General features: G+C 37.0%; 6 protein-coding genes across 19 annotated transcripts in view; 3 read left to right on the top strand and 3 right to left on the bottom strand.

Moving 5' to 3' along the window:
- Positions 1–7,604, top strand: part of LOC125801182 (zinc finger protein 585A-like) — a 243,056-nt gene extending 235,452 nt beyond the window's left edge. For 4 of the 8 annotated variants that reach the window (XM_049477487.1, XM_049477486.1, XM_049477483.1 and 1 more), the window contains one exon: positions 5,670–7,604. In XM_049477487.1, the coding sequence (XP_049333444.1) occupies positions 5,835–7,307 (1,473 nt within the window). In that variant the 5' untranslated portion in view covers positions 5,670–5,834 and the 3' untranslated portion in view covers positions 7,308–7,604. Of the gene's footprint in view, positions 1–1,570; positions 1,622–1,716; positions 2,163–2,197; positions 4,127–4,156; positions 4,637–5,669 lie in introns of those variants that run through there. The other 4 variants (XM_049477485.1, XM_049477484.1, XM_049477488.1 and 1 more) reach the window with 4 other exon arrangements.
- Positions 1–22,762, bottom strand: part of LOC125801236 (zinc finger protein 271-like) — a 356,087-nt gene that overhangs the window by 53,994 nt on the left and 279,331 nt on the right. The window lies entirely within an intron of this gene.
- LOC125801530 (gastrula zinc finger protein XlCGF49.1-like) overlaps positions 1–22,762 on the top strand; it is a 207,174-nt gene that overhangs the window by 43,138 nt on the left and 141,274 nt on the right. The window lies entirely within an intron of this gene.
- LOC125801145 (zinc finger protein 850-like) overlaps positions 1–22,762 on the bottom strand; it is a 503,810-nt gene that overhangs the window by 417,084 nt on the left and 63,964 nt on the right. The gene's annotated exons all lie outside the window — the stretch shown is intronic.
- The window catches only part of LOC125801185 (zinc finger protein 271-like), a 253,538-nt gene that overhangs the window by 175,057 nt on the left and 55,719 nt on the right, over positions 1–22,762 (bottom strand). The gene's annotated exons all lie outside the window — the stretch shown is intronic.
- The window catches only part of LOC111188305 (zinc finger protein 239-like), a 192,080-nt gene that overhangs the window by 152,554 nt on the left and 16,764 nt on the right, over positions 1–22,762 (top strand). The window lies entirely within an intron of this gene.

Below are 22,762 nucleotides of genomic sequence, written 5' to 3'. Positions count from 1 at the left end.
ATAATGTACAAATAATGTTTGCTTGGTTCCTCTGTCTTTTCATCATTACCATCACCAGTATTATAGAATGAATATTGTACCACTTTACTTTAAGGTCCACAAACATCATGAACTCATGAAGAATTGATACTTAATTAACGCTGAATATTTTTGTTATATGAGGTGTTGGCGGATCCTTTGGTTTTTACCTCAATTTCCTAATATAAAGAGCTGAATCAACATCATAAATAACTCATGTCACTGTGTGTCCCTTAATTACAACATGAACTTATACATTAACACATGTACGAGACATGCTTACTTCATGTATATTCATAATGACAGATGATGTATTATGTGCATGAATTAATGATAAATCACTCATAAAATACTGCATAAATTCATGCCATTTTCACAACGAATTCGTTTAAAACTGATATTTGCAACACTGTGTATGTAATAAATGCTAAAGTTGTACCAGATGGACTTCGCCCTCACTGTTATTGGTAAACTTCAAGTGATGCCCCAAGTTGTTTTTGTCATTCTATTAACAAATAAACTCTTAAACAATTCATTCTTTATTTTACAAATAATTAGTTTAATACTGAAATCTGCATATGAATTTCGAATATTTTACAGGTGTGAAGTACCCTTCTATACAGAAATCAGGATGGTCCATTGTGATGTCAGAGAGTGATTTTACAGGGAGTAGGTGTGAATGACCTCAATTTATGGAAAGCTTTCAGAATACATAAATAGTAAGACTTTAGACAAGGTGAGCAACAAACAAGATCTGCTGCAGTACAATCTCCTTTTCAAGAATCTGCAGGACATCAAGAAGGTAAATGCAAAGAAAATGTAACCATAATATTTTAAATGAAATTTAGATAAAAAAATAATTATACCAGAATCAATGTCACAACAGCACTGATCTTTCCATAGTAATTAGTAAGTGCTGTTTGTTGGAGTTGTACAGGAGCAATCAGAGAATCTCTATAGTGGAAAAAACTCACTTCAGAATCTGCTCTGAATCTCAAGCCACTCGACAGAGTCTGAAATGTCTAAAAACCTATAAACATTTTTTTATTCTAAAAAGTATCAAACGTTTATAAATTATTTTAGCAAAATAATAATTTATAAACATTTGATACTTTATAGAATAAAAATTTTACTAATTGCCTCAAAACAGAACAACTATAACTGTTTCTTCACAGCAGAGATAATTATTAAAACTTTTTAAACTGGAGTTTTAATCATTTAAATGAGCTCTGTGTGTAACTCCAGCATCAGTAGCAGTAATGCTAGTAAATCTACTGAATAAAAAACATTAGTTTTAGAAAATAGAAATATAGGGGCATGTTTTCTTTCCTATTTTAGTGAAATACTTTGTTCTACTTTGTAAAATTAAAGGAAAACCCCAGAGAAGTAGTTATACAGTGTTTTAAATGAGAGTTTTAGCTGTTTAGCTCCATTCAGCTCCATGCATTGAGGACTCCCTCGCGGGCTCCCTCTAGCGGTGATGGGGTATAATGTGATGTAGCGGGGGAGGGGGCGGGGCTCTACATAACCCGGATGAGGCTGAGCTTCCGGGGTCTGTAGCTGGAGCGCCGGAGGAAGAGCAGGATCAGCTGAACTGCAGAAGGTATGGAGATCTTTCTCTTTTTCTCTCCTGTTGGAGGTTGTTTGATGTGTTGTAACAGTAAAAAGGTCATTATTTTGCTGTGATTCTATTTTGAACTACAATTCTCTGCATCAACAAGAGAACTGCGTGTTTTTATTTATTTATTGTCCCTCCGCGCCCCCCGTAGCTCCAGAGGAGCTTGAGTGCAGCGCAGGAGGTAAACAGAGCTGAGGAGCTCCGTGAAAAAGTGCTGTTTTAAGCAAATATAAATATTTTTGAGAAAATTACTGGAAAAATGAGCTCTTATATCAGTTTTAGTCACTCTTCTGTGCATTTTTAGCGGGTATTGAAGCATATTTTACCTAATAATTAATTATTTCTGCCCCGGTCGGGTTATCAGCTCTGAGGTACAGCCGTTTCAGCGCCAAAGCACTACATGTGACTGAGCCTGAAAATGTGTGTTCATGTGCTGTATTTACTCTTATTTTATAGATGTATAGATGTATATCCAGTTGCAGATGCTTAATAATCGGCTGGGATTATTTTTGTTGTGTATGTGCAGGTATGTTGTGGTTCTTCCTCAACGTTTTGTTCTGCTGAACCGACTACTAGAGTTTAGATTTTCTGCCTCAACGCGAGCCTAAACCGCAGCCTGAACTCCAGCCTGTCTGACCCGATGCATGAACTCGGGCTGGCGAGAATTCCCCCCGCTGTTCTCGGGCTCTCTCAGGTTCAGCAGAAGAAAATCTTATGTGTTTTAATGTAATAAATCACACTGTGATTTTTGTGCTGATCCACCAGTTACAGCTTATCTGCGCGTTTAAAGCTCAACGCATGAATTAATTGATGCGCTGCGCAGGTCAGGCAGAACGTGCGGGATTGAGTCGGTGATATGTAGGAGATGTATATGCAGTTGCAGACACTTAATAATCTGCTGGGATATTTTTTGGTGTAAATGTGTAGAGAGAATAAAGGCAGGAGGAGAGAATGAGACCTGCCTCTCCGTCTGCTCTTTAACAAGCATACTAGAGCAGCAGACGAGCTGCTACATTTGGCTTGAGAAATATTTGGCATTATGATGTTAAATGTATCAGAATAAGTGGATTTCTAAAAATGTGTCCACAATATCTGACATAAATTTGTTAAATGACTCTAAACAAGACATCACATATTACTAAATTACCAATGTTTAAAAATGTAGTAGATCCTGTTAACTAAGTCGTGAGTTTTTAGGAATTTTAATGGTGAATAATGTCTAACTTTTGTCATGTAATAACTAGTTGAAGCATTAATTAAAAATTTTACAGTGTTTCTTACTGTTGTAAGCACAGTTGACTGATGTAAACTAATTGTTAATGTTACCTTTATTTAAAATATTTTGTTACATATACAGATATGCCTAACAAAGTGACTTAAGTTTGAACAGAAGTAACATTATAAAGAAAAAATATTTATTTCAGCTGCTGACAGCATGTTTTATACTGTACTATTCCACAATAGTACAATCTATTACTTATTTTATTATCTACATTATTTCATGCATTTATAAGTTTAAAAAAAAACTTTAGTTTTAAACACTGGCTGTATTTGGAATGGCATACAACTATACTGCATACTGCACTAGTATGTACTGCATACTACACACTGCCCAGTATGTAGTATTCGGTACTCCAACAATTTTGATTGTAGTACCCTACACACTCCCGTGACACACCAGTCAATGCTCTGTCAGCACCCCCCCTCCGCCCACCACAATATCATCGACAATCGCGTTGTTTCACTGTAAACATCGTCATCTGCCCATTGAGGAGACATCGTCCAACCCTAATTACTGTCATTGTTTAAGATGCATGAAATATTTTATAATTTAGTGTAAAGGAAAAGGCTTCGGACATCATTGGTCACATGATCAATGTAGAACGAATCAAGCTTTGGCACCGTGATTCAAACCACTGCATGTTGTTTTTTCGGCACACGTTTCTTTATTTCTTTCTTTCTTTAAGTTCTCAGTTTCTAGTGAGACCAGAACAGAATTAAGAGTGTCTGAACAGTGGGAAGTCCTTATAAAGGCACTAAACAGGTGGCTGGAAGACCACCAGCGCCCCCCTTTTTATGGAAATATGAAGATGTCCCAGTAGTTTTATCTGTATAGTTTAACTCAGAGACTGTAAAAAAAGATGGAAGCCGTGTCTCCGTTCCCATTCATTCAATGAAAATGAAGCCAAAATCTTCCGCCATGTTGGCGATCCTGACACCCGATTCTGCGCAATAGTGACCAGAGGAGGGAGAAAGACTGTGGATAGCAACCTACTCATTTGAATAACCCCGCCCCTGAGGGCTGCCTCGCGGTCACAGACTGCGGAAGGTAGCCTGTGCTCCTACATGGGGATCTGCCCTATTTTATCCCTATTCTGAAAGCAGCGTGAGATGCATGCTTTATGATGAATTTCACCAGATCAGCGCTCCAGCGCTCAGATAAATACATGGTGGACGGAGCCGGCACTGCCAGGGAGTGTCTCTACAAATGTAAGTAATTTTCTCCTGTATTCCCACTCACCGCTGCGTGTGTTTATCAGACTAGTATGTTTTAGACTCTTTTAAGTTGTTTTCCAGTGTTGTTTTTGCCTGTACGTTATGTAATGTAAGACCTGACCGGGTGAAGCTACCATTAGCTTATCGCGCTAATTTACCGGGTAAGCTAACACGCATCTAGCCGACTTACAGAGTACCAAACGCGGCTGCAGTGCTGAAGAAACCCCGCTAGGAAACTAAGATAACCCGGCTGTCCAGTATTACAAAACCTTTAACTGTTTTAAGTCACTGTTAGGTATAAGTTATTTAATGTGTAAATAGTTTAACTGTTAGATTGAGTAACTGTGGATTAATGTGTAACTAAGTGATTTAATGTGTAAATAGTGGAATTAAGCGCTGTTAGCTCTGTTTCTAATTCAGATTATTTTGTTCACAGGGATGAACATGGGCCAGGAAAGATGAACTCCGGTCAGACCGGCTGGAGGCAGCGTTAGCTCCTTTTATGTAGAGTTTTTTTCTGTGAATTTAATAAAGTTTTTTTGCTTGTTGTGTTTTTAGTGTCATTATGCTTATTTTAGTATCACATCTCAACTAGTGGGTATGGGTAAATGTCACAATTATTTGCAAATAAAGAAGTTTATGAAACATGTTATGTTTCTTATTTATGCAACTAAAAGGTAAAACTGTGTGACACGTGACACTTAGTTTATTAATTTAGTTTTGATGGCTTACATAAAATATTTGTTATATTATGGTTTCATTACTCATGCATTTCTGTAAAGCAGGTAATCAAAAATAAATTAAATATATAAATAAAACTGACCATACTCGGAGTTTGAAGTGAGGGAAAGTGTATAATTAAAGTAAATCAGGAATATTAAAGTTAATCTGTAATATTTGGGTGAGTAAAAAGAAATATCTGCCATTGCTTTAAGATTTATCCTGAGGTAAGTGGTTAATAACTTTAGTTATTAGTAAACAGAACTCACGAGCACAGCGCGCTAGACGTGATGCGGTATGCTGACTCCAGAGCGTGTCCCGAACGCGCTGCCTCATAATATCCTTTATGGGTGAAAATGCTGCCGAACAAGGGAGTCATTGCCTTTGAAGGCAATGACTACCTAGGCAGCTGTCTTCGGATTGGACCGCATCTTATATCTTAACAAAATGCAATGATGCAAACACTGTATGTAAAATGCCATTGTTTACAATGCACTTATAGCTAACCGGAAATGAAAATGCCGGTATAGATGAAGGCGGAAGTCTTACGTGCATAGAGCCTATTACAGTATATTAGAAAAAAAAAACGTGATTGAGAGTTGTCTGTTTTGCCATTGAAACCCATGGGGATGGGTGGAGTTACACAGCTTTCTGCAGCCGAACAGCAGGGGGCGCCCGACCTGTGGTGGCTTCACTTTTGAGAGATGATGCTCTGTCCAGCTATATACAGTCTATGGTTTAACTGATTTAGGCAGTTCTGTTCAGTTAAATGACTTGCTTTTATTTTAATATTCACTGGCATTTTTGTCTTTTCCAGAAATGAAAATATTCTCCTGAAATTCACCACCAACAACCAGGATATTTATCAAAAGATCAAAGTTAAACTGCTGAAAGAGGGGAAGCACAAGCCATCCTGAAGAATCTGGAGAACACACAAAAATAGTTTGCTACATTTAACAGACAAATAAAGCCAAGTCCCGACATGGAGAAACATCAGCACTCTGTCAAGAGTTTTACTCAACAGAGTGATCTCAAAAAACACCAGCGCATTCACACAGGAGAGAAACCACATCACTGCTCAGACTGTGGGAAGAGTTTTAATCGACAGAGTCATCTCCAACAACACCAGCGCATTCACACAGGAGAGAAACCGTATTACTGCTCAGACTGTGGGAAGAGTTTTACTGAACAGAGTACTCTAAAAATCCACCAGCGCATTCACACAGGAGAGAAACCGTATCACTGCTCAGACTGTGGGGGGAGTTTTAATCGACAGAGTCATCTCCAACAACACCAGCGCATTCACACAGGAGAGAAACCGTATCACTGCTCAGACTGTGGGAAGAGTTTTAATCAACAGAGTAATCTCAAAATACACCAGCGCATTCACACAGGAGTAAAACCATATTACTGCTCAGACTGTGGGAAGAGTTTTACTACCCAGAGTGATCTTAAAAAACACCAGCGCATTCACACAGGAGAGAAACCGTATTACTGCTCAGACTGTGGGAAGAGTTTTACTGAACAGAGTACTCTAAAAATCCACCAGCGCATTCACACAGGAGAGAAACCGTATCACTGCTCAGACTGTGGGGGGAGTTTTAATCGACAGAGTACTCTCAAAACACATCAGCGCATTCACACAGGAGAGAAACCGTATCACTGCTCAGACTGTGGGAAGAATTTTAATCAACAGAGTACTCTCAAAACACATCAGCGCATTCACACAGGAGAGAAACCGTACCACTGCTCAGACTGTGGGAAGAGTTTTAATCAACAGGGTCATCTCAAACTGCACCAGCGCATTCACACAGGAGAGAAACCGTATCACTGCTCAGACTGTGGGAAGATTTTTACTACCCAGAGTGAACTTAAACAACACCAGCGCATTCACACAGGAGAGAAACCATATTACTGCTCAGACTGTGGGAAGAGTTTTAATCAACAGAGTACTCTCAAAACACACCAGCGCATTCACACAGGAGAGAAACCGTATCGTTGCTCAGACTGTGGGAGGAGTTTTACTACCCAGAGTCATCTCAAAAAACACCAACGCATTCACACAGGAGTAAAACCATATTACTGCTCAGACTGCGGGAAGAGCTTTAATCGACTGGGGACTCTCAAACTGCATCAGCACATTCACACAGGAGAGAAACCGTATCACTGCTCAGACTGTGGGAAGAGTTTTAATCAACAGAGTAATCTCAAAATACACCAGCGCATTCACACAGGAGTAAAACCATATTACTGCTCAGACTGTGGGAAGAGTTTTACTACCCAGAGTGATCTTAAAAAACACCAGCGCATTCACACAGGAGAGAAACCTTATTACTGCTCAGACTGTGGAAAGAGTTTTGCTACACAGAGTCAACTTAAAAATCATCAGCGCATTCACACAGGAGAGAAAACTGTCCCAAATTTGTTCCACGGCAATAAAAAGCGCAAATCGTAAATCTTTCAGACAGAACACCTTATCCTACACAAATGTTTCACTTTGTTACTTGGACACGTTCCACCAGAAATAAACATGAACTGAATTTAACAATGGATTTTACAGGTTCAGCAAAATGAATCTGATCCAGATGATGTTTATTGAAATTAATGTTATGTTTTCTCGTACGTTTGATATTCCAGGACATTCACTCGTTGATGTACTTTTACTCTTTTCTAATATATATTTATATATATATATATATATGTAATGCTGAAACTATTTTTCCAGTAAACTTTCATACATTTTAAATTCTAAGCTCTGACTCATTGGTCATCATTTTGTGTTCGTAACACTAACTTTACCAAGTGCAGATGCGGTCACTGCACTGCCGTGCCGACTGCAACCGAGTGTATATGCTGTCAGGAGGCTAACGTGGACCATTTGCTCACAGATCTGCAGAGACCCTGCAGAACCCTGAGCAGAACTTTTCAGATGCTTGTCTGAGAGCCAGAATTTTTGGAGGTGTCTATTCTCTCTCTATGTGAGGTCCATGCAGAAACCCTGCAGCCCATCAACAGCAGGTATTGCCATCCCATTAACTAGCCTGTTTATATACATTTAAATATTTAGCATGTAAAGTCCAGAGTTCATTAAGACTGATTGTTGATAAACCGTTCAGTTTGTAAGTTAAAAGGCTTGCTGGGTAGCTAGCTTCATTTAGCTAGTGTAAGCTAGCATTGGCTAGCTATCTTAACAAGGCTAGCATTAGCTATTTAGCTAACTAACTTAGCAGGCTAAGTAGCTAATGCTAGCTTTGTTATCTGTTAACTGTCAGCTGTGTGTCGTTTGGCTCATTCAGTGCAGCTCACAGCTGCTGCTTTTATAGTAACTCCAATCGGACGGTCTGAACATCCCAGCTGTTCAGAGTTAAAATTAAAAAGGAGGCAAAAAGCCTCGGACTTCAGCTTAGCGAACGACTAAATTAATGCTCCTGACTCAACAACCCTCTCCTCCATAATCTTCGTGTAGAAAATGCTCGCTACTAACCCTATAAAATTATACTACACCCAGTATTGCTACACCCAGGGGCAATACAAAGGTGCCCTCTTTGCATCGATTTTTAGTTTGGCTTTTATTATCCATTAAGGAACCAGTGTAGGCTAATAGTTATTTATATGTTACTAGTTATTTATAGACGTCACCCAGATAGCCAGCGACTTTGGCCCGGAGTCGTTTCTAAGTCGGCACTGCTGGTTTAGAGTCGCAAGCAGAAAAATACTTCTGGCCCACAGCTGGCCCAGTGTCACTTTCTGAGTGTTCTACATCAGTGTCACTGAGCAGTCGTTTTGGTGCTGGTGAACGACTGTCGCACCTAACCTGCTGATTCTCTGAACACAGGTGTGTCCTGGCTCAAATACGGCAGACGACCCTGTACCAGCACTGCACTAACAAAGTGGAAAACTGACTGTTCCCTACTGTTAGCACATTTTCTACCAAAGCTGACTTGTATATTTTCTTTTTATTTACAGTTATAGATGACTCCTGTCAGTAAGAATACTTACTCCCGCTGTTATGCTGCTCCTCACACACACACGCACGCACGCATGCACGCACACAAACACACACACACACACACACACACACACACACACAGCCTGTTATAGTACACACACATACACACACAGAGCCTGTTATAGTACACACACACACACCCACACACAGAGCCTGTTATAGTACACACACACAAACACACACACACACAGAGCCTGTTATAGTACACACACACAAACACACACACACACAGAGCCTGTTATAGTACACACACACACACACACACACACAGAGCCTGTTATAGTACTGCTACACACACACACACACACACACACACAGCCTGTTATAGTACACACACACACACACAGAGCCTGTTATAGTACACACACACACACCCACACACAGAGCCTGTTATAGTACTGCTACACACACACACACACACACACAGAGCCTGTTATAGTACACACACACACACACACCCACACACAGAGCCTGTTATAGTACACACACACACACACAGAGCCTGTTATAGTACTGCTACACACACACACACACACACACACAGCCTGTTATAGTACACACACACACACACAGAGCCTGTTATAGTACACACACACACACCCACACACAGAGCCTGTTATAGTACACACACACAAACACACACACACACAGAGCCTGTTATAGTACACACACACACACACAGAGCCTGTTATAGTACTGCTACACGCACACACACGATCAGCATCCCTAGACCCCAAAACCAACCGTCGCGCACACCCCAAACGTGTGATCACGTTTAGAGTGTAAATGAATCTAGATGATATTTACCTTGGTGCCCCTGCGCATCAGCCCAGTTCAACCCGTGCGGTTTCTCGTAGCACTTGGCGCGCGGATTCCTCAAACATTACAACGTTCCTCAACTGTCAGCTATCCTGAAACCTTTGAAGTTTGTAGGTAGGTAGCAAACCTAACTAAGTATTACGTACCTTTTTTGAAATATAATTTATTTTGACTTAATAAATATTTTGGCCGTCAAATATGATTTATAACCCTATCTGTGTTGCCTCTTCAGTTAGCTAAGCTAGCTAACTTAGCAGCATATCAAGGTGATATTATCTGAAGCTAAATTATCTCAGAATGTAGCATTAAACACATTTCATGTTAATGTAAATGTTAATGTTGCTATAACAGTTACTAACAGACAACCAAAAAGTATGTTTTTACTTGAAATTCAAATTGTTAACTAGTGTTCAAGGCCAGAACAGAAGTACTGTTTCGGTATTTACGTTAGCTAAGCTATAAACAGTTAGCTAGCTAGGATAGAAACCAGCCAGTTTGCTAGCGTTAGCTTAAATGCTTTTACAAACATACATACTGTAAAAGCATTTAGGCTTGCTAGTTAACCAATTTGGTAGTTAGCTAGCGAATTGGTCTTTACTAGCTAACCTAAATGCTTCCACAGAACTTTTGTTTAGATGTTGTACATTAGCTAGCTAGTCAGCTAGGTTAACTTAGTGGTTGTGTGTCTCTACAAGTCACTGTGTAATGTTTGTTTTAGCTAGCTTTTTAGTTAAATAAAATGGTGCTGTGTCTGTGAGTTAATATAAAAAAATCTTTATTTGTATTGTTTATTCCAGAGTTCAGTAATACGTTCCTGCACACTCTGCTACTTCGTTAAAAGTGTATGTTATTAACTTAGCTAGCACATTTTTATATAAACACACTCACTACTACCAAATAAGCTTTAGTCAACATTTCTCTAATTTGTAAAATCACACTAGAAGTTGTTTGTGTATGCAGTATATTAGTATACTAGAGACAAAAATGTTTTACTTGAAAAAGTTTAAAATTAAATTACACACACACAGTTATCGTGTTAGACACAACAGGAGAATTTAACAACATTAAGTAAAATAGTGGAGCTTTTCAGAGCAATTAAATTATTCATGTTTTATATTGGCAAAAAAAGGAAATAGGAAAATCATAGATACATTTTATTATTGTCAGTAAATTAATATGTTTTAATGTTGCTGCCCCTACTTTTGCTTCTGCTGGTGCCCAATTTTCCAAGTACTTATTTCAAGAATGTGATGCTGAATTTAAAATGGTCATGTCATACAAAAGAAAAAACATAACAGCATTATATTTGTAAATATGACTGCAATAAACATATTTAACATTAAACTATTACTGTACTTTGATTCTATTAGTTGATAGTTGTATCTATAGAAACAAGCGTACAATTAAATATGTGTAGAGAAGGTATAACTTGCTTTTAGAGCCTACTCAGAAAATATAAATAAGAAAAACTATACTGGTGGGTGTGTAATGCTCTCAGGGAGTAAGATATAAATTTACTGAGGAGGAGACATCAATGAATTATTAAATTATCTTTATTTTAATTGTCTTTATATTATTTTAATCTTTATAATCAACACATTTTCCTTATAATTAATGTAGATGTATTTATATATTTAAGTATTACAGTATGGAGGACCAAAAATGACATACGTATAAATAAATAAATAAATAAATGCACATATAAATGTAGAAATAAATAAATGTTGAAATAAATAAATGAATAAATAAATAAATGTTGAAATAAATAAATACATATATAAATACACATAGAAATGAATAAATAAATATATAAAAAATAAATACACGCATGAATAATTGTATAGGTAAATAAATAAATTAATAAATACATTTCTAATTTTTTATATTTATTTTTATTTATTCATTTATATGTGCATTTATTTATTTATTCATTCATTTTTTTCAACATTTCTACATTTATTTATTGATTTATTGCCACATTTATTAATTTATTTATTTCTGTATTTCTGCATTTGTATGATAGTTAGGTAGGCGGTCCTATCCTCGCTCTAAAGCAGGATTGGTTTTTGAGCTGCAAAAGTTTTGGTTCTACTGCTTGTCACTACCCGATCTGTACCCCCTGCCCGATTTGTTCCGCGCATGTGCACGCATGCGCATTGCAAACTGAGCAGGGGCACAGATCAGGTAGGCAATGCCAAGTTGTGGTTCCGCTCACACTGTCGCAAACAGCTTGTAAAACGCGGTTTCAAAATGAAGGACTTACGTTTTTACAGAGCTCTGAAAGAGTACATTTTAAGTGGAACATTTACTCCACCATGCAACAAAAAAATGCGCAAGGAAATGCGGCGTGTGTCTGAAAACTTCATAGCAAAAGGTAAGTTAAAATCATATCATATTTTAGAAAGGTTTGCGTTAGCTGAGGAAGCGAAGTGTCCCGTTATGTGAACTAGTTAGTATAGCTAGGTTAACTATGCTAGCTAATTTAGCTCGGAGTATTTTATTATATCAATAAGTAATTAAATATGAAACGTGTTTTTTTTTCGGCAGACAACCGATTGTTTTACACTGGACCAAATAAAACGTATATGAGACTAGTTGTTTGTACTGAGGAGGAAAAAAGGTCTGTTTTGATGGAGTGCCATAACTCTGGCACCGGCAACCACAACGGTGTACGAGGCACGAGAGACAGGGTGATTGCTGGATACTTCTGGCCTACCCTAATGAAAGATGTAACTGAGTGGGTATGTTGTGAAGTTATAACACAATTTCTTATTTATTTCCAGAGCGTAAAACTGCAACACAGTACATATAAATGTTTTATTTAGTATAAATATTACAGTATTATTCATACAAGGCTGAAGTTGGTTTGATATTCGCAGCTCCTGATTCGTTTGGTTGTATGTACACTACCTTCCATCACTTACTTTCTCCAGTTTTACTTTAACGTGCTGTTCTAGTGTAATTCATTCATTTACTAAGTAGAAAATATCTTAACTAGAGAATTAGCCTCATACTTTAAGAGAAAACCTGGCATTAGCCTGGCCAGAGCTAATTGTATACTGTATAATATTTATTTTAATTATTGAATATATAATTAACAATTTAATATATAATGAAAAAAATATTTAATAAAATTATATTTTAAAAACCTTTGTGAGCCATACTGCACAAAAAATGAATAAAAAGCTAATGTTCCAATGTGATTTCAAATAATTTTTTCATCTTGGGCCTGACCAAATACACATGATATGAAATTGAAGTCTCCTATGTTAAGGAAAACCTAGAATTAGCCTGGCCCGAGCTGATTTTATACTGTAAAATGAATTAGCAACATGACATACGAGCCATAATGCACCAAAAATTGAATATTAAGCTGACGTTCCAGTATGATTTTGAAGGACTTTTTCATTTTGGACCAGAACAAATAAACATGAGATGAAGAGTTCTAGTATTCACAAAATCGCACTGGAATCACTGGCTTTATATTCATTAATTTTTGTGCATTATAGCTTGTATGCCATGTTGCCAGTTCGTTTTAAAGTATAAAGTATTTCAGGTTCTTCTTAAAGTAGAAGACTAAAACTCATTATATCATGTGTATTTGGCATGGCCCAAGATTAAATATCCTTCAAAATCGTACTGGACCATCAGCTTATATAAAATTTTTGCTGCATTATGGCTGTGTATGCTATGTTGCTAATTCATTTTACAGTATAAAATCAGCTCGGGCCAGGCTAATTCTAGGTTTTCCTTAAAATAGGAGACTAGAATTTCATATCATTTATCAGTATCAGTATTTGGTCTGGCCCAAGATGAAAAAATTCTTAAAATCACACTGGATTTTTTTTTTGAGCGCAACGGCTTTTAAAATATTATTGTATTTTTTTAAATTATATATAAAATTTATTAATTTAATATTCAGTAATTAAAATAAATATTTTACAGTTAACAGTTAGCTCTGGCCAGGCTAATGCCAGGTTTTCCCTTAAGGTAGGAGGCTAATTCTCTATTTAAGATGTTTTCTACTTAGGAAATGAATGAATTACACTAGAACAGAAAATAAGTGGAAGGTCGTGTATATAAAATTGCATTTTATAACATAATGTATATTTACATAGTTAATAAACAGCTGTACTGCTTTTCTTCATTATAGCTCCTTCAGTGTTGATATGTGAGGTGTTAAATATAATATGCGGAACAGTTTGTGAACGCTCCCTTTAGTTCACGGTGGTTCAGTGAAGCGGCAGCTGCGAATATCAAACCAACTTCAGCCTCATATTATTTATTCAGTAGAAACAAAAGAAATCTTTCATAGATAGTTACCAAGATTCTGATTTTGTATAAAAATAGTGTAACAAAAACAAAGTAATGTAACGACAAATATTATTGTGCACGAAATTATATAGCACACCCCTTGTTCTAATATGTATTTATGATATGCATTTTATTTTACTTTTTGTACATGTTTAGACACTGTCCCAACTTAATTCTTCTTTTTTTTGTTTTTTTTTAGGTGAAGTGTTGTCGCCGCTGCCAACTAAATGACCCCATGAAGACGGGGACACCAGTGTTACATTCTATTAAGGTATTCCAAATTCTGTTTTGTTTAATAGAGAAAATAAATGTTTTGAAAGGTAATGGAAAATATGTGTTTAGGTGAAGGCTGCATGGGAGGTGATTGGCCTGGATTTAATTGGCCCACTGCGAGAAACTGGTCAAAAAAACAAGTATGTGTTGACCATGACTGATTTATATACAAAGTGGGTTGTTGCTGAGCCACTGCAAAATAAGACTGCAACTGAAGTGTCAGCAGCCATCATAAAGACACTCTACTTGTTCGGCATGGTCAAGAAAATTATTACTGACCAAGGGAGAGAGTTCGTTAATGAGGTAAAAGTCTAGTATAATGTGAATTCTTAACATTGATATTTATCTTAATTAGCACACATGTTTTTCTGACATTCTGCTATGCACACTGTATTTCCTTTTTGATGATTTGCACACAGCTGAATGAAAACATCTTTGCAACTCTGAAAATCAAACATGCTGTCTCAAGTGCCTACCACCCTCAGACAAATGGGCAGGTAATTTTCAACATAATTTTATTTGACATTTCCCTGTAATGTTAAAAAAAAATAGGAAATGTTTTAATTGTTGTTGTTTTATATATATATATAGGATGAGCGAACAAATCAAAATGTCAAACGTGTATTGCGGAAGTATGTAAATGAAAGCCATAATGATTGGGACATCCATTTACCTGCAGTTGTGTATGGTATTAACACTGCTAAGCAAGTGGGTATTCATTATACATTCATTATGGTCGATATATAATGTAATCGATATATAATGTTTTATTTCTGATAACTTAATTTGTTTTTAACCAGTCTTCAACCAGGCACACCCCGTATTTCTTATTCTTCCATCGGCACCCTCATTTGCCAGAGGTTATGAACGCCTGTCCCATGGGAGAAGACTTTAAAATTGCTGACCCAGAAGATGATCTTGACACCCGAGTAAATGAAATGAAAATTTTAAATGAGAAGGTTAGGTCCAAATTCATGTAGTCTGACCACAGAAGTTTTTTTTAATTCAATGGCATGTAGTAAAGTGTAATTTTTTTTTTTCAGGTGCTTAGCAACATTGAAAATGCGCAGAAAAGACAACAAAAGTCTTACAGGAACCGTAAGAGAAAGCTAATGAGCACAATCAGTCCTGGCGATGAGGTCTTGATTTCTCAAGATTTCAATATAAAACAGAGAAAAGACACCCTTGCTGACCGCCACAAAGGTCCTTTCACTGTGGATAGTATCTCTAAAAAGGGTGTGGCATCAGTGGTGAAAGATAATGGGACTCGATGTTGCATCAATGTCTCACGGCTAAGGCCTTTCTACAGGTTGGAAAGTAAGAGCTAAGTAGTGTTTTTTTTGTAATGGTTGACATGTAAGGTGTATATTGTAAAGTTTATTTTATTAATATTAGACTTAATTTTTTTTATTGTCTCTTCAGATCATGGAGCAGTTCCATGTGTGTCACTTCAGGACCATGAGTATGGTACACCTGATGAAGCAACAGACCATCCTTATGCTTTTTCTGGAGAGAAATGGGAAAAAGACTTGGGTCCTCTCCAGGAAAAACTGGTAGGGGATGATTCCACCTAGCCCATTCCAAATTTCACTCTCCTTCACACACTGTTAGACACTACCAATAATTTTTTGCAATCGTATATTCAGACCATCTCTCACATACTTACACTCTCACACCATTCTCACCCCCCCTCCCTTGCAGTTGAAATATGTCCTGGACAAAAGCCTTCCAGCAGCAGAATTGATTGTTAAAGATGACAATATCTGTCTTACACGTGAGGACTTGTGGAGTCTTGGGTTAAATCAGTGCATGGAGTCTACTGTAAGTATATTCATGTTGCAGCATGCTTGCTCAAAGGCACAGAAATAGTTTTTTTTTTGTGTGTAATTTATGCCTTTATTTTGTTTTATTACGTCTAGATTGGGAATGCATGTTTTAAGATCATCAGAGAAGCTGCTCAAAAACATGTAATTAATTACAGAAGCTCAAACATTGCTATTTTGTATACTTCTTCATGGGTACTTGTATACATTTGCTAATCTTGTTGTGTTGTAAATAGGGGAAAGATGTTTACATTGCTGACATGTATGTGGTTCCCACATGGAAAACGATGAATGTGGACCCACTCTCAAGTTTACCGGTAAAGTGAAGTTAAACACACACACAGACAGACAGTTGCACATTAATGCAATGATTTCTGTACAATGCACAGTAGTTGAATGGTTGCATTTTCTTTCTCTACACCAGAACAATCTGTGTTCCAAGGATGCGATTTTGTTCCCTGCATGGAGTATGCAACAGAATCAACTGGATCACTATTTGCTATGTGTTGAGTTACAGTTTCAAAAAATAGATATTCAGATTTTTAGAATGAAGTTTGTTGATTAGCTTATCATTTTGAAATATGTCCATTGCAGGTTTTACTGGTTGTGGAGAGAGAGATCATTTTTCTAGATTCTGTACTCCCTGGTGGTTTTGGAGATGACTCGTACAAAACGATATTTAGGTTAAGAGAGAGGAAAAAGTTGCCCTTGTTCAGTGGCTTTTACCAATAATATTTTACGCAAGAGCCATGTTCTGTGGCTGCTGATTTACACAAAAGCCTTGTTCTATGGCTGATGATTTACAAAAAGCCTTGTTCTATGGCTGATGATTTACAAAAAGCCTTGTTCTATGGCTGAAAATTAACAAAAAGCCTTGTTCTATGGCTGATGATTTACAAAAAGCCTTGTTCTATGGCTGAAAATTAACAAAAAGCCTTGTTCTATGGCTGAAAATTAACAAAAAGCCTTGTTCTATGGCTAATGATTTACAAAAAGCCTTGTTCTATGGCTGATGATTTACAAAAAGCCTTGTTCTATGGCTGCTTATTTATAGCTTTGTTCTTTTGTTTTATGTTTACGCAGAAGCCTTGTTCGATGGCTGTAGGATTAGGTCTCATTTTATGAAACTAGACCATGGAGAACAATTGTATGACTATAGGTTTCAGTAAGTGTGTGTCCATAATTAATTTTTTTTCCCATTTTATGTGCAGACATATTGCAGGCCAGATTGACCCAAGACCCTGGACAGAGAAGACCGGCAGAAGTTTTGATGTAAAGCCTTTTCTTTATTTTCTTACTGGGTTATATAAAACTCTGGACATCAGTTGGCTTAAATGTAATGTAAGACTATAGATATTTTCTTTTGAAGAGAATTTTCTACTGTGATTTTGGGAAACTGAGCCATGACTAGCCCACCAGTTGATACTTTTTGCTATATTCATTCGTCTTCTTTCCACCATACATTCTTTCTTGTCCAGACCTAGGGACTTTCTGTCTATTTTACACAATTTGAAACAATCTCTATCTTCAGCACATCTACTTCATGTATTAATGGCTTTTGGCAGTAACTCAGTAAGGGGGAACCTAAGCTTACTTTAGTGAAGCACTTGTCTACATCTGTTTCTATTGGTTCAACACCTTTACTTAACAGTAATATTTAATATTTTGTTTCCAGCACTTCCCTCAACAAACTTCTGGGAACTACTGTGGCATCCTTATACTCATTGTAAGCATCCTTTTAAGTTGTGATAAGCAGCATTTTGAGTTATTGGGTATAATAGAGAGATTTATTTTTTTACAGTATGCCCTCTGTATCTGCACCAATACCCCATTTATCTTCACAGAGGTAAGTTGCATCTATTAATATAGAAAAAATATTTAAAACCCCACCCCAATTGTCTGATCATTGTTATATATGTTTTAGAATGATGTGCCATTAATCCGCCAGTGGTGGTGCATCCTACTGATGGAAAGATTTCAGATTGAAGGGTAAGGCCACTCTGCTAAAGTATTCATGCCTTTTCTGCATTTTATTTCATTTGATTACCTGCTGATTAAGTTTTTTGATTCAACAGACATGGCCAGAGGTTTGCTTTCTGGACTGACAAGGCTAGCAGGCTATTGCAAGGGACCCTTCAGCCACTTTTTAGGGTATCTAGGTCAATCACTTCAGACATTCCACCTCATGTGCAAACCATGGTCAACCGCACAGCCCAAGAAAAGAAGCTGGTAGACTTTGCTGTACAAGACCATGGAGTCCGGCAACATTTGTTGGTATGTTTGTCACACATTAACAATGTTTGTTATTTACAATTTGCACATTGTTTTACCATTACAGTGTTATAAGCAAATAAGCAAAAGGCCTTATAATTCATGCTTGTTGTCACCATGTGTTGGGGGACCTTTTTTTTTTTTTTTTTTTTTTTTTTATGTGGATTTACAGTCCAAAACTTTTAACATAAACTACTTTTGACATTCAACTAGAAATGTTAAATGTTTGCTCATGTTTTGATGAAGTGCTTTTGGCACTTTGCCTTTTGCCTTTTGACCTAAGGGTGTACTCTGTGGAAAAGAGCCTTCGAAGTGGCTCAGCAGAATCCAGAAGGGATCATCTCTATGGGTGCCAGTGTACCTGGACTCGGAGGAAGAACAGGACTCCCTATTTTTCTATCTTCAGGATGTCCTGAAATCTGCACCAGTAGAATTCCACATTGAGGATCAAGTGCAGTTCATTTTGGATGTTTTGTTCCCAGAGGTAAGGTTACTAGGTATGCAGTAAATATCTATTAACAATGTTAAATAGCCTGTTGTGACTTAAGTTACATAAAAATTTTAATCAAATGTATCTTTTTTTAAAATCATTTTCAGCAGTGACACTAACGCTAATGCTGGAGTTTTTAAACACCTCAGTTTCACTTGCTTGACCTGAATAGTCCACCGGCGGTGGACATCCAGTGAGCATTGATGAAGGACTAGAGTATTGACAGCACCAACTATGCAGCAACAGACTCAGAGCTTCTATCTGACTTTACATATACACTGTGGTGCAGATAGGTAGGAGTGTCTAATAGAATGAGAGACAATAAATGGACACAGTGTTTAAAAACTCCAGCAGCACTGATATATCTGATCCACTCACTGTACCAGCACAACATGCACTAACACCTCATACACCACCACCATTGCTAATCACTTCTAATCACTGCACTGCAGTGCTGAATCTTTATAATGCAGTTTTATAATTTATATTTAATTTTTTTAACCCTTTTGTTAGTGCATCACCCAAGCCATGTCTACACTACAGGGAATAACTATACAAGAGGCTGAAGAGTTGTTTCTTTCAGGTCCTAACTACAGCAGAAGGTAAAAACAGTTACCTGTGTTTGAAATATCTGTATGAATGTTTATTTATTGTGACTACCATTTTAATTGGGTGGGTGGTTGCGTGTTTGTGTCGGGGTACTTTGAGTTGTGGAGGGTGGGTTTTTGTGTTGTGGTGGGTGTTTGTGTCGGGGGGGTTGGGTGTGTTGGGGTGAGGTGGGGTGAGGTGGGGTGTGTTGAGGTGGGGTGGGGTGTGTTGGGGTGAGGTGAGGTGGGAGTGGGGCGGGGTGAGGTGGGAGTGGGGTGGGGTGAGGTGGGGTGAGGTAGGGTGGGAGTGGCTGGGTGGTTGTGTGTTGAGAGGGATGTTTTTCTTTTGTTTTGCTTTTTGCTCTCATGCTTTCTCTGAGAAGAAAATAAACTGGTATTTTGATAAATGTGTTGTACCTTATTTTTAATGGTTAGTAGCATATTGATACAGGACCACATTTAGAGACATGGTATTTGGTTCCCATTTCTAAACATTCTGCTGTGTATTTTAAGCAAAAATAAATGTTTTTTATTAATAAACTCTTTGTTAGCTTGAGGAATACTACAAATGGTCAAAGACCACACCACCACCCCATATAATGGATAAAACCCAAACAGGTTTGTTATAATGGTAAACAAATTAAATTTTTTAAATGCCTCATACACCCTGTAATACTAAATTTGACAAAGCATAAAATGCACAGTTTATATATCAACTGCTCAAGAACAAAGAACATTATTTTCTAGTTGATGTTTGTATTTTACTTATTTATATCTCCCAGTCTATCTAGATTACAGAAAGATAAACTGCTAGTTAGCCTATGCGAATTATTGTGTTCTGGCTCTATTTATTTATGAATTTATTCATTCATTAATTCATGGTAAGCATTATAAATTGATACTTGAGCATGTAGATGTTAATCTTATCGCTAAAGGTGTAATTAAGTTAATAAAATGTGAAGTAGTTTACAGACTTGGCATATGTAAAAAAAAACACCACATACATACATTTTAATAGATTATTTTGTTTGATTTTCGAAATATTTAGTTTAAACACCTATCAGTCTATCTATAATTCAGAAAACGGAAGTTAAGCTTGAGCAGCGACCTCACAGAGCCGAAAACTGTTGACGCATGCGCACAACGGCTGGTGTAACAGCCGTGGCTACCTGATCTGTGCCCCTGCTCAGTTTGCAATGCGTGCGCATGCGCGGAACAAATCGGGCAGGGGGTACAGATCGGGTAGTGACACTGCTCCTGCCTTGGCCTGCAGCGGCGACATTTTTAAGCTGTTGACCCTCATTCATTTTCAGCAGTTGTTACTGCAGTAGGGGTTATAGCCGCGATGTTGCTGTGCCGTCCCTTTTGTTCTGTCTCACTGATACCGGAAGTACAGGACGGTGGAGATAAATAAATAAATGAAGAAATGTGGAAATAAATAAATGTAGAAATGTTGAAATAAATAAATGAATGAATAAATAAGTGTTGAAATAAATAAATGAATAAATGTTGAAATAAATAAATGAATGAATAAATAAATAAATGCACATATAAGTAAATATATAAATAAATATATAAATAAATAAGAAATGTATTAATTTATTTATTTACCTATGCAAATATTAATTCATTCATTCATTCATTTATATGTGCATTTATTTATATATTTATTTATTTATTTCAACATTTATTTATTTATTCATTTATTCATGTATATATTTATTATTTCTACATTTATATTTGCATTTATTTATTTATACTTATGTCATTTTTGGTCCTCCATAGTACAGCTCAAACACACACACACAAAAACCTATACAGTATGTGTGTATATGTACAGTACTGTGAAAATGTTTTAGGCCGATGCAAATTTCTTAAAACCAATCATCTCAATATTAAGTTGAGTTAATATTGAGTTTTACTTGGCAAAGGTACCACATATTAAAACAGATACAAATAAAAATAAATACGGTAAAAAGTAACAAGAAGTCCACAGGTGCCAAACCTTTGTTTGGGCGAACCTATTTAAACCAATGTTTTTCATAGTACAAAGTAGGGCTGTGAATCTTTGGGAATCCCAAAATTCGATTCAAAATTGATTCTTGGGGTCACAATTCAATTTGTTCCTCATTCTTTCAAATCAGTTGGATTTCTTTTTCTTCATCCTCCATACTTTAGCGGCGCAACAACAAACACTGTAACACAACACTACATGCCCCTCTGTAGCCTAATAGGGAGAGGCAGTAAGAGCACTGTCGTGGGGAGCTTTTTAACTGTACCGCGGAGCTCAGCTAGTTAAAGAAACAGTCCGGGGTCTCCGTTCTCGTATTTGGTCTTCATAATGCATGCATAATGTTGTTACACCTGTCTTAACTTTTGGAACATGTTACAGGCATCAAATTCAAAATGAGTGAATATTTGCAACATTAAATTTCTTGTCTTTGTAGTGTATTCAATTGAATGAGTTAAAAAGAATTTGCAAATTGTAATCTGTTTCTGTTTTCTTTTTTTCCCTTTATTTTTTAAATATGTAAACTTTATGAATTAAACGTAAATTTAATATAAATCTTTGTTTTATGTCTTTCTTTGAGCTTCCAGACAAAGTTTTTCTCTCATTAACACTAATTGAGTAAACAGAATACTCTATTTAAACCAATGGTAAATTCCTTATTAGTGTTTCCTATAATAATATATAATAATCATATTGATGTACTGATGTACAAAGTGGTTATTTACATAAATTTTATGTACAAATAGCTTGTAGCTTGTAGTAGTAGGAATAACATTGTAGGTTCCTGAACCTCCTAGTTCTTAGAAAACAAATTCACCAACAGTAAAAGACAAAGTACCTTCAGTTACAAAAGTTTTGCTTAACTTGTGTTGGGCACTGGACCAAGTTCGGTGGCAGGATCTCAGCCAGCTTCAAGAACAGTCAGAAACCAGTGTAGGCCCAGTCCTGGTCCTACGTTCAAAAAGACACTGGGCCGAGTCCGGTGACCGAATCTCAGCCAGCTTTGAGGAGTCAGAAACCGAATAAGGCCCAGACTTGGTCCTGCGTTCAAAAAGACACTGGGCCGAGTCCGGTGACCGACTCTCAGCCAGCTTCGAGGAGTCAGAAACCGAATAAGGCCCAGACTTGGTCCTACGTTCAAAAATACACTGGGCCGAGTCCGGTGGCCGGTTCTGGGCCACCTTTGAGGACAGTCAGAAACCAGCTAAGGCCCAGTACTGGGCCAGCACTCGGTGGCTATCTGGGTAATTAAATCTGAATTAGTTTAATCTCATAAATTTACCCATAAATTATTCGTGCTTTTCTCAGTTTAT

This window comes from Astyanax mexicanus, chromosome 4 (genome assembly GCF_023375975.1).
Source record: "Astyanax mexicanus isolate ESR-SI-001 chromosome 4, AstMex3_surface, whole genome shotgun sequence".
NCBI lineage: Eukaryota > Metazoa > Chordata > Actinopteri > Characiformes > Acestrorhamphidae > Astyanax > Astyanax mexicanus.
Note: the sequence above shows the minus strand (reverse complement) of the source record. Positions and strands in the feature narration are given on the sequence as shown.